This window comes from Cervus elaphus, chromosome 1 (assembly GCF_910594005.1).
Source record: "Cervus elaphus chromosome 1, mCerEla1.1, whole genome shotgun sequence".
In the NCBI taxonomy this organism is placed as follows: Eukaryota; Metazoa; Chordata; class Mammalia; order Artiodactyla; family Cervidae; genus Cervus; species Cervus elaphus.
This window is the reverse complement of record NC_057815.1, coordinates 22112794-22125660: the sequence shown is the minus strand read 5'-3', so window position 1 is coordinate 22125660 and position 12867 is coordinate 22112794. Positions and strand designations below refer to the sequence as shown.

At 36.7% G+C, this 12867-nt stretch overlaps 1 protein-coding gene across 8 annotated transcripts in view; it reads left to right on the top strand.

Annotated features, from left to right (window-relative positions):
• CEP126 (centrosomal protein 126) overlaps nt 1-12867 on the top strand; it is a 105501-nt gene that overhangs the window by 32250 nt on the left and 60384 nt on the right. For all 8 annotated transcript variants that reach the window (XR_006339820.1, XR_006339825.1, XM_043895664.1 and 5 more), the window contains exon 3: nt 8528-8673. Coding sequence is in view for 6 of the 8 variants with exons in the window: in XM_043895664.1 (XP_043751599.1) it covers nt 8528-8673 (146 nt within the window). In the remaining 2 variants the exon portion in view is untranslated. The remainder of the gene's footprint in view (nt 1-8527; nt 8674-12867) is intronic.

Below are 12867 nucleotides of genomic sequence, written 5' to 3'. Positions count from 1 at the left end.
TGTCCATAAGATTCTCCAGGCAAGAATACTCGGGTTACCATGCCCTCCTGCAGGGGATCTTACCAACCCAGGAATCCAACCCACATCTGTTAAATCTGCCTGCATTAGGCAGTCAGGTTCTTTGGCACTAGCACCACCTGGGAAGCCTAGGTACTGCATATAAGCGAAATTATATAAGATTTTTCCTTTTGTGATTGACTTATTTAACTTAGCAGAATATCTTCAAGGTTCATCCATATTACAGTATGTGTCAGAATTTCCTTATTTTTAAGACTACATAATATTCCATTGTACGTGAATATTATGTTTTGATTATCCATTCATCTGTCAGTGCATGCTTGAGTTACTTCCACCTTTTGGCTATTGTGAAAAATGCGACTATGAACATAAATATACAAACATATATTTGAGTCCCTGATTTCACTTCTTTGGGGTATATTCCCAGAAGTGTAATCTTATGGTAATTAAATGTAATTTTCTGAGGGCTCACTATACCATTTTCTACAGCAGCTGCTTGTTTTACAGTCCCACCAGCAATGCATAAAGGTTTCAATCTCTCCATATCCTTGTTAACAGTTGTAATTTTCTGGGTCTTTTTATAAATATAATAGTCATTCAGATAGTTCCAACCAATGGAGATCTTTGGAAGGTTGTATAGTGACCTATGGCATTAAAAAATTTAAAGAGTTCTTGCCAACTGCCTCCCAACCCCATGTACTCCCAAGAGATACTTGACAGTTTCTCTACCAGTGAGTTGTACCAGTTCTCCTTCACTTTTTTCATTACCCAGGAGATATTATTGACACATTCACACACACACATTTTATGAACAAAATTAATTTTTTGACATTAGTTCTTTGAATATAAAATCAAGTGCCTAGGGACAGTCAGAAATAAATGAAATAGGAAAGATAAGAAAAATAGGGAATGGGAGGCTTCCAGTTCATAATGGTAAAATAGAAGGACATTCATTCATTTCCTCTTGCAAGAGCACCAAACTCACAACTAGCTCTTGAACAACCTTTGACAGGAGGACACTGGAACCAACCAAAAAAAAAAAAGAGATGTCCCACATCCAGAGACAAAGAAGAAGTTACAGCAAGATGGTAGAAGGGGCATAAACATGATAAAATCAAATTCCGTGTCTGTTGTGTGGGTGACCAACAATCTGGAGAGTAATACCAAAGAAGTTCTCTCACTGCCGTGAAGGTTTGGAGCCTCATGTCAGGCTTCCCAGCTTGGGGATTCAGCAAAGGGACTGGGAATCCACAAGGAACTAAAGACCAGTGGGATTTGATTATAGAACTTCCACACAACTGGGGAAAACAGAGACTCCACTGTTGGAGGGCAAAACAAAATCTTGCATGCATCAAGACCCACCAAGACTGCTTTCCCCCTCTGTGGCGAGAGAAGAAGTGACCCCACAGGAGACTGACCAGTCCTGCCCGCCAGTGTTAGAGAGCCTTCTGGGGAGGCATGGTCTGCAGTGTCTCACCAGGGGCAGGAGCAGTGGTGGCAGCAGGAGCAGTCCTGGAATCTGCCTCTCAGTGTAAGTCCTCTTGCAGGTTTCCAGTACCCCTACTGTAGAGCCAGTAGACCCCAGGACTGGTCACCTCAGGCCAAACAACTGACAGAGAGGGAGCGCAACCCCACCCATCAGCAAATACTTGGATTAAGGTTTTACTGAACATGGGCCTGTCCACCAGAGCAAGACCCGGTTTTTCTGCACCCCAAGTGTCTCCCATCAGATGCTTACACAAGCTTCTTAGTCTCGTCCACCAGGGGCAGACAGAAGAAGCAAGAAGAACCACAATCCCACAGCAGCTAGAACAAAAGCCACATTACAGAAAGTTAATCAGAATGAAAAGCAGAGGGTTATGTCCCAGATGAAGAGACAAGATAAAATCCCAGAAAAACAACCAAATGAAGTGGAAATGGGCAACCTTCCAGAAAAAGAATTCAGAACAATGATAGTGGAGATGATCCAGGATCTTGGGAAGACAATGGAGAAGATGCAAGAAATGTTTACCAAAGACCTGGAAAAACTAAAGAACAAACAGAGATACACTAGAAGAAATCAATAGCAGAAAAACGGATAAGTGACCTGGAGGACAGAATGGTGGATATCACTACAGCACAACCGAATATAGAAAAAAGAATGAAAAAAAAGTGAAGATAGCCTAAGAGACCTCTGAGACAACATGAGAAACAACATGAATAGGGGGTCGTATTTAAACAGCATTCACATTATAGTGGGTCCTAGAAGGAGAAGCGGAGAAGGCAATGGCACCCCACTCCAGTACTCTTGCCTGGAAAATCCCATGGATGGAGGAGCCTGGTAGGCTGTGGTCCATGAGGTCTCGAAGAGTCAGACACGACTGAGTGACTTCACTTCCACTTTTCACTTTCACGCATTGGAGAAGGAAATAGCAACCCACTCCAGTGTTCTTGCCTGGAGAATCCCAGGGACGGGGAAGCCTGGTGGGCTGCTGTCTATGGGGTCACACAGAGTTGGACACAACTGAAGTGACTTAGCAGAAGGAGAAAAGAGAGAGAGAAAAGACCTGAGAAAATATTTGAAGAGATAATAACTTAAAGCTTACCTGACATGGAAAGAGTCAGTCAGGTCCAGGAAGTGCAGAGTCCCAGGTAAGATGGACCCAAGTAGGAACACACCAAGACATATAGTAATCAAAATGATGAAAATCAAAGACAAAGATAAAACATTAAAAGAGACAAGGGAAAGATGATAAAGGTTATCAACTGGTTGCTCAACAGAAAATCTACAAGCCAGAGGGAATGGCATGATGTATTTAAGCCAATGAAAGGGAAGAACCTACAACCAAGGATACTCTACCCAGCAAGACTTTCATTTAGATTTGACAGAGAAATCAAAAGCTTTCCAGAAATCAAAAGCAAAAGTTAATGGAATTCAGCACCACCAAACCAGTTTTACAACAAATGCTAAAGGAACTTCTTTAGGCAGGAAACAGAAAAGTAGGAAAAGACCTATAAGAAATAAACCCAAAATAATTAAGAAAATAGTAATAAGGTCAATCATACATATCAATAATTACCTTAAATGTAATTGGATTAAATTCACCAACCAAAAGACATAAACTGGATGGGCAAATGAAGAATGTGCATGTATGAACTTTCACTTACCACATGAGTCTACTTAACCCACCAAATTATATATAACTATTTATATTGTTAGGTTAATCATGTTTCCATTATGGCTTGCCATTGTAGTTATCTTTTATTTTTTGTCTGGCTACTGATTGTGAAAACTGATAAACATCTTTTACTATTGTGATTGTGTAACTGTTATTTGCCGAATACCATTGGATCATGATTGGTCAATAGAAAGTAATAGAATTCTATATCACTAAAACTACCATTTAACACAAAAACTTGAAATTCCTTTTTAAAATCCAGATGCACACTGAAATACAAAGGATCATAAGAGACTACTACCAGCAGCTCTATGCCAATAAAATGGACAACTTGGATGAAATGGACAAATTCTTAGAAAAGTATAACCTTCCAAAACTGAACCAGGAAGAAATAGAAGATCTTAACAGACCCATCACAAGCAAGGAAATCGAAACTGTAATCAAAAATCTACCAGCAAACAAAAGCCCAGGACCAGATGGCTTCACAGCTGAATTCTACCAAAAATTTAGAGAAGAGCTAACACCTATCTTACTCAAACTCTTCCAGAAAATTGCAGAGGAAGGTAAACTTCCAAACTCATTCTATGAGGCCACCATCACCCTAATTCCAAAACCAGACAAAGATGCCACAAAAAAAGAAAACTACAGGCCAATATCACTGATGAACATAGATGCAAAAATCCTTAACAAAATTCTAGCAAACAGAATCCAACAACATATTAAAAAAATCATACACCACGACCAAGTGGGCTTTATCCCAGGAATGCAAGGATTCTTTAATACCCGCAAATCAATCAGTGTAATACACCACATTAACAAATTGAAAGATAAAAACCATATGATTATCTCAATAGATGCAGAGAAAGCCTTTGACAAAATTCAACACCCATTCATGATTAAAACTCTCCAGAAAGCAGGAATAGAAGGAACACACCTCAACATAATAAAAGCTATAAATGACAAACCCACAACAAGTATCACCCTCAATGGTGAAAAATTGAAAGCATTTCCCCTGAAATCAGGAACAAGACAAGGGTGCCCACTCTCACCACTACTATTCAACATAGTTTTGGAAGTTTGGGCCACAGCAATCAGAGCAGAAAAAGAAGTAAAAGGAATCCAGATAGGAAAAGAAGAAGTGAAACTCTCACTGTTTGCAGACGACATGATCCTCTACATAGAAAACCCTAAAGACTCTTCCAGAAAATTACTAGAGCTAATCAATGAATATAGTAAAGTTGCAGGATATAAAATTAACACACAAAAATCCCTTGCATTCCTATACACTAACAATGAAAAAACAGAAAGAGAAATTAAGGAAACAATACCATTCACTATTGCAACAAAAAGAATAAAATACTTAGGAATATATCTACCTAAAGAAACAAAAGACCTATACATAGAAAACTATAAAACACTGATGAAAGAAATCAAAGAGGACACAAACAGATGGAGAAACATACCGTGTTCATGGATTGGAAGAATCAATATTGTCAAAATGGCTATTCTACCCAAAGCAGTCTATAGATTCAGTGCAATCCCTATCAAGCTACCAACGGTATTTTTCACAGAACTAGACCAAAGAATTTCACAATTTGTATGGAAATACAAAAAACCTCGAATAGCCAAAGTAATCTTGAGAAAGAAGAATGGAACTGGAGGAATCAACCTGCCTGACTTCAGACTATACTACAAAGCCACAGTCGTCAAGACAGTATGGTACTGGCACAAAGACAGAAATATAGATCAATGGAACAGAATAGAAAGCCCAGAGATAAATCCACGAACTTATGGACACCTTATCTTTGACAAAGGAGGCAAGGATACACAATGGAAAAAAGACAACCTCTTTAACAAGTGGTGCTGGGAAAGCTGGTCAACCACTTGTAAAAGAATGAAACTAGAACACTTTCTAACACCATACACAAAAATAAACTCAAAGTGGATTAAAGATCTAAATGTAAGACCAGAAACTATAAAACTCCTAGAGGAGAACATAGGCAAAACACTCTCCGACATAAATCACAGCAAGATCCTCTATGACCCACCTCCCAGAATATTGGAAATAAAAGCAAAACTAAACAAATGGGACCTAATGAAACTTAAAAGCTTTTGCACTACAAAGGAAACTATAAGTAAGGTGAAAAGACAGCCCTCAGATTGGGAGAAAATAATAGCAAATGAAGAAACAGACAAAGGATTAATCTCAAAAATATACAAGCAACTCTTGAAGCTCAATTCCAGAAAAATAAATGACCCAATCAAAAAATGGGCCAAAGAACTAAACAGACATTTCTCCAAAGAAGACATACAGATGGCTAACAAACACATGAAAAGATGCTCAACATCACTCATTATCAGAGAAATGCAAATCAAAACCACAATGAGGTACCATTACACGCCAGTCAGGATGGCTGCTATCCAAAAGTCTACAAGCAATAAATGCTGGAGAGGGTGTGGAGAAAAGGGAACCCTCTTACACTGTTGGTGGGAATGCAAACTAGTACAGCCGCTATGGAGAACAGTGTGGAGATTTCTTAAAAAACTGGAAATAGAACTGCCATATGACCCAGCAATACCACTCCTGGGCATACACACTGAGGAAACCAGATCTGAAAGACACACGTGCACCCCAATGTTCATCGCAGCACTGTTTATAATAGCCAGGACATGGAAGCAACCTAGATGCCCATCAGCAGATGAATGGATAAGGAAGCTGTGGTACATATACACCATGGAATATTACTCAGCCATTAAAAAGAATTCATTTGAATCAGTTCTAATGAGATGGATGAAACTGGAGCCTATCATACAGAGTGAAGTAAGCCAGAAAGATAAAGAACATTACAGCATACTAACACATATATATGGAATTTAGAAAGATGGTAACGACAACCCTATATGCAAAACAGAAAAAGAGACACAGAAGTACAGAACAGACTTTTGAACTCTGTGGGAGAAGGTGAGGGTGGGATGTTGCGAAAGAACAGCATGTATATTATCTATGGTGAAACAGGTCACCAGCCCAGGTGGGATGCATGAGACAAGTGCTCAAACCTGGTGCACTGGGAAGACCCAGAGGAATCGGGTGGAGAGGGAGGTGGGAGGGGGGATCGGGATGGGGAATACGTGTAAATCTATTGCTGATTCATGTCAATGTATGACAAAACCCACTGAAAAAATAAATTAATTAATTTAAAAAAATAAAAATAAAAAAATAAAATCCAGATGCATATCAGAGTTATCTTGGAAGTTTTTGAAAGGTAAAAATGCCCAGGTATTGCTTTTTTTCTCCAAAGCTCCAATTATGCTTCTAATGAGAAAGCATGTTTAAAAACAACTGGACTATATGATGACCTTTTACTTTTATCTAGTTTGTTTCACTTCTTCTGTTTCATATTTAGTGCTCCCATTTCATTTAGTGTATGTTTTCCAATTTCTCCATCTCTTTTTTTGTTGTTCTTGTTCTTTCTCAGGCCTTTATCAAGGGTAGTAGAAAAGCTTTTGTATACATATATATAGTGTGTGATATATATGTTTTTAGAAAATTTATGAATTTTTGCTGAGCTAAAAGATTTATGACATTTTGATCCCACTTGTTTGACTTAGTATGAATAGAATACTAGATTTCTAATTTATATTACCTCAAAATTTTGAATATATTTCCATGTATTTTGGCATCTAGTATTACTGCTAATAGTCTAGAAAATTTATTATCTTAGTAATTTAAAAAAAATTGAATGAGGCTTGAAACTTCTAATCCAGTTCTGAGGATATAAAGAATACTATGTTGTTAACAACAACTACAACAACAACAAAATAAAACAACAAGAAATTAACATGTGATACAGTATTATTAACTAAAGTACAGATTTTGTTCAGATTTCACAAAATTTTATGCTAGTGTCCATTTTTTGTTTTCATACCTTGTTTAAGACTCCACATTGTATTTAGTTGCATTGAGCAGCTTCAGCTGCATGCAACACATTCTAGTAAATTCTCTTTTCATTTTTATTCTATTATACATATTTTCTAATCTTCCTTGTTATGCCTTCTTAGATACACCCATCATTTAAGAGTGGACATTTAATTTCCAAATCCATGGGATTTTTTAAAAATATCTTTGATATTAATTTTTTCATTTTGATACTAATTTCTCATTTAAATATATCTTTGCAATCACCCTCTGTGTTTTTTCAGTCTTCTAATTTTATTGAGGTTTTCAATGGCTAAGTCAAAGATCTTTCTTGGTAAATGTCACATTGCACTTGAAATATGTGGGTTATTTTCAAATACAATTTCTAATATAATTCTACAATGATAAGGGAACAAACTCTGTACGATTTCAGTACCTTTAGACCATGAAATTTTTGACCTTGTTTTATGTCCCTGTATATGTTCCAGTGTCTCCCAGTTTATAGTTTATGAGAACTTGAATAGAATTTGTACGAAAATTGTATAAATCTTAGTTATACTTAATTGATTCATAGTGCTTTGCAGATCTACTGTATCCTCCTACTTCTCTGTATAGTCATTCTAGTAATTTTTGAGAGTTTGATACTGAAACTCCAACTAAAAATCTTAATTTATTTACTTAAAAATACAGTTGTAATATATAGAGGAATTATATGTAACCTTGTTCTATACTTCCTAACTCTCCTGTAAATCTGTTATCATACCTCCATAGTTTAAATAATTTAAAAATTATTTAGAAAAAAAGAAAAATAGAGGATGGTAAGAATTATGGGAAGATGTTTCTAACCATAAGTGAATAAAGAGTCCAGGGTTGTCAGGTCTTTCTTGTTTTCAAAAGAAGTTGAGAATCACGATTTTTATGTAAATTGTCTGAATTTTTAGCACAACTCAGACTTAACATGACTGCCAATTTTAAACTTTTGGCTAAAAGAGAAATACGCATTATTTTCCTGGCTATTACATAATTTGCAAGACTTATTCTTTTACCAATCAGTTATTTTCTTCACAGTACAGAAAATAATGTCGCTTTTTAGAAGAGACTTTTTCCACTGCAGGGTTTGGAAACTGAAAATGGGAAGTGTGTGCAGGCCTGCCCCAAGTTAGAAAGAGATTCATTACATGCCTTCTTTTAGTTGCAAAAGCCTTAGGTAAGATTCTGAAATTACTACTTGCAAAGATATTTAAACTGTTAGCAAATGGCCTTTTTTTACTTGAAAGTTGTTTTTTCTAAGTAATTAAACTTTTTTTTTTATTTTCAATGTTTGAAATATGAAGACACTATTATATAATAAATGCATTGTTTAGAACTATTTCTATGTTGAGATTTTTTTAAAATATACTACCTAATTCTGTTGTCTACATTGTTTTAAATATAGAGCTTTTGAAGAAAAACGAAAAGAGCAAGAAGAAAGAGAACACCAAATCAGAGAACAGATACTTCAACAACGAAAACAGAAGGTGGAAGAGGTTACTGAAAAATTCCAGCGTGCCCATATTCCTTTTTCACAGCGGAAGAGAACAGGTGCCTTAATTTCTAGAGCAATATAAAAACAAAAATGAAAGTTGTAATCACATTCAACTTGAGTAGACAGTAAAATAAATTAAGAAACAAAGTGGAAATTCAGCCTATACATTTTGAATAATAGGACTTTTGCCAAATGAAAAATTGCAATTTGATATAGGTTTTGAAGAATTAATATTTTTTTGGGTCTGTTCGTAAATTTGAAAAGCATACAAGTTTGACTGTACTTCATACTGGCTTGCAATGTGTTGTCTTTCTAAAACTGATTTAGTAAATAGGTCAACATTAAAAGACAATTTAACGTTTAGATTTAATAAGTTACCATCAGATTTATTTTGGCATTTTGTCCACATTTTTGTTCAAATTCACATTGAGAGACCAGCAAAATAAAGAGATCCAAAAAGAGGGTGCATAATCCAACAATCTAAGACTGGAGCCAATTAAAAATTTTAAAATGATTATGTTTGATTCTTCAGTATCACATCTATATTTTTAGGCCTTAAATAGTAACACAGAATTAGCAACAAAATGTCAAAGCTTCAGAAAGAAAAAGGACAAGCAGAACCTTTGTGTATTTAGCAGACACATGTTGTGCTGCTATATTGTACACGGGTCTGGGGTAAGACAAGATGCCAAGATACAGAAAAATCTAATTGTACTCTACCGTTAAAGACCCTACAGTTTATTTTGGAGATGAGAGTAATATAAACAAGTAACGTCAATAAATCTAATTGCTGTGGTAGCAGAATGTGTAAAGTACTGTGAAGTACAAAGAACACTGGACATATATAGGAACTTGCAGGATATCATCCCTGAAAAAATGACTTAATTTGAATCTTAATAAGCATTTTGCCAAGCAAAGAGGCAATTTTAAAAATCCCAGACATAAGGAACAACTTTTGCAAGTAAATTATGAATTGCAAATCCAAAGTGTATCCAAAGCATAGGATGGGAAAAAAAGAAAAGAAAATGGATACAAGACTAGAAAAATGAACTGGGACAATTCTCTAAGAACTTTGGATGCCATGCTAGGAATCTCGTCTTTATCCAGTATGCAGTCCAGTTAAAGTTTTTTAACTGGAAAGCAAGCCATTACTGTGTCAATAAGAGAGCTTACTGAAAGTAAGAGCAACTGGTAAAACTGCTAAAATTAATACAGCTTAAACATGATAGAGGTTGCTTTTCCTCTTGTATAATGTGAAATACTCAGGTAGGCAGTCGGGAGCTGGTCTGAAGATTATGCAGAGCCACAGGGAACCCAGGCTCCTGTCTCACAGTTCAGCCACCCTTAGTGTATGATTTATAGCTTCACCTTCAGTGGTCATCTGGTAACAGCTAGAGCTCCAGACATCATGGCAGTGTCATCAGTGTTGTAGACGGGAAGGAAGAAATATATAAAGGACAGAAGGGCATACCTCTGAACTCCTGTTAAATTATTTTCCTAGAAGCCCCCCTCTATCTGCTTATATTAATATCTAATTGGCAGCTCCATCTGCAAGGGAGACTGGAAAATATAGGGGTTTTTAATTGAAGTATTGATTTACTTTTTTTCAGTGTTCTAGAATTTTATTTTCAACAGTAAATAGTTTCTTTAAACACATACATAACACACACAGAATATGCAAATTAAACTTAATGTTCAGAGTAGCAAAATCCTTGTTTACCATTTTAGTATCTTTATTGTGACTATATTGCCACCCCTAACAATATAGAGTGTGTTACCCAGGAATAAGGGCTTCCCAGGTAGCACAGTGGTAAAGAATCTGTCTACCAGTGCAGGGGATGCAGGAGACCTCAGTTCAATCCCTGGGTCGGGAAGATCCCCTTAAGTAGGAAATGGGAACCCACTCTAGTATTCTTGCCTAGAAAATTCCATGGACAGAGGAGCCTAGCAGGCTACAGTCCATGAGGTCACAAAAGAGTCAGACACAACTGAGCTTGCGTGCACATCATCATTACGTACCAAAGAACAAAGGGGAAAATGGATATTAAGTAGGAAACTAGGGGTCTTTACTAAAAATTAGAGTTGTTTGTTAGAAAGATAATTCTCAATACAACATGGAAGCTGAATTGAAGTAGAGATATATTAAAGTAGACTAATAGTAGACTATTTCATTATTTGTGGCAAGAAGTGTTAAGCTGCTAAATTAAAGCACTGCTCTTTATATAGAGATAGGAGGTAATATATTCAGGATATATAATCAATAGATTGAGTTACTAATTTATCAAGAGTGCTGGATCAAAGACTAGGAGAACAGTGCCCCTAGGACTTGGCAGAAAACCTCACAAATATTTAGCACTTGATAACTACTTTGTTAATGAATTAATTATTTTCCTGGATGATGATATTAATCAAGATAACAAATAAAGGAAAAGAATTAGGTTAGAGGTATGAAAGATCATTAAGTTTTAAATTTATTGATTTTGAGTCTTCCTTGATTCATGCAAATGAGGAAATCAAGTCAACAACTAGAAAAATCTAACTGAAACTTAAGAAAAAGATATAGGATAGAAATTGTATTTGAGTCACCAATGAAAAGATACATAGTTGGTAAAGGAAGCCATGTGCAAAGATAAGGTGAATATTAGATATAGAGTACAGATTGAAGATAGAGCCTAAAAATAAGACCTAAGTGCACACTACCATTTATTATAGGTAGAAAAAAAAACTGAAAATGGATTTTGAGCAGTAGTTATCAGGAAAACAGGATGGGAAATAAAAGCAATAAAATTGTATAAGAGGCAAAAGAAAAGGTAGTTTTTCTTAAGAAAGAGGATGTACTTGGTTGTGATAAATGCCTCAGAGTACTCACCCCTCCTGGGTATCATTCACCCAGAAAGAGTGCTGACTACCCAAGGGCCTAGGTATAGAGAGTCAGAAGTATTAGTAAAAACAAAGGGCATGTACATTCACTCAATGGAATATTATGCAGCTATTGAAAAGAAAAGAAACAATTTACAGACTGATATGGAATGATGTCCAGCAGATGTAGATTTACCATGAAGTCAATAAGGTTCAAGTTTCAGGAGCTCTCTCTGTCATGGTCCCTACATCTAATTTTGTATTAGTAATTTTGCATTATTTTTTCTTAATTGGGCCCCCAAATTGTATAAGCCTTATACTTTCATAAAACCTGGATCTATCCCTGATTTCCAGGGTTTGTTATTGTTCTGTCATTGTGTCCAACTCTTTGCAACCCCATGGACTGTAGCACACCAGGCTTCCCTGTCCTCCACTATCTCCCTGAGTTTGCTCAAACTCATGTCCATTGAGTCAGTGATGCCATCCAATCATCTCATCCTCTGTTTCCCCCTTCTTCTCTTGCCCTCATCTTTCCCATCATCAGGGATCTTTTCCAGTGAATCAGCTCTTCACATCAGGTGGCCACACTATTGGGGCTTCAGCATCAGTCCTTCCAATGAATATTCAGGGTTTATTTCCTTTAGGATTGACTGGTTTGATCTCCTTACAGTCCAAGGGACTCTCAAGAGTCTTCCCAGCACCACAGTTCAAAAGCATCAATTCTTCGGCACCCAGCCTTCTTTATGGTCCAGCTCTCAATCTATATGTGACCATTGAAAAACCATGGCTTTGACTAGATGGACCTTTGTTGGCAAAATGATGTCTCTGCTTTTTAATACACTTTCCAGGATATATTTATTATTAAGTATAAAAACAAGGTTCAGATAAGTATGCTTAATATTCTGACTTCTTTGTAAGAAAAGGAGGAAATTAGAATGTATGTTAAGGGAGGAGATCAAGATGGTGGCATAGGAGGATATGGAACTCACCTCCCCAACAAACGCATCAAAAATATATCTACATATGGTAAAGTTCTTGCTGAAAACTAACTGGAAACTGACAGAAAGACTCCTGTACAACCAAGGCTGAAAAAAAAAGATCTTCATAGAATAAGATAGGGAAGAAAGAGAAGCAGTCAGTTGAGGACCTGTGTCTGGAGGGATTACCCAAAGGAAAAGGGAGATTACACAGGCAGAAATCCTCTCTGGGGAGTAAACGGTTCAAGCCACATATTAGACCCCCCGTCCTGGACCCAGCAGAAGGGAGATGAGCCCCTAGGCTGACTGGAGGGCTGGTGGAACTAACAGGAGGGCTGCAAGAAGCCTGGACTCCACTTGGGAGGCATGCGCACACACTTATTCCCAAAAGAGAGCAGAGAAGGCAGATTGAAA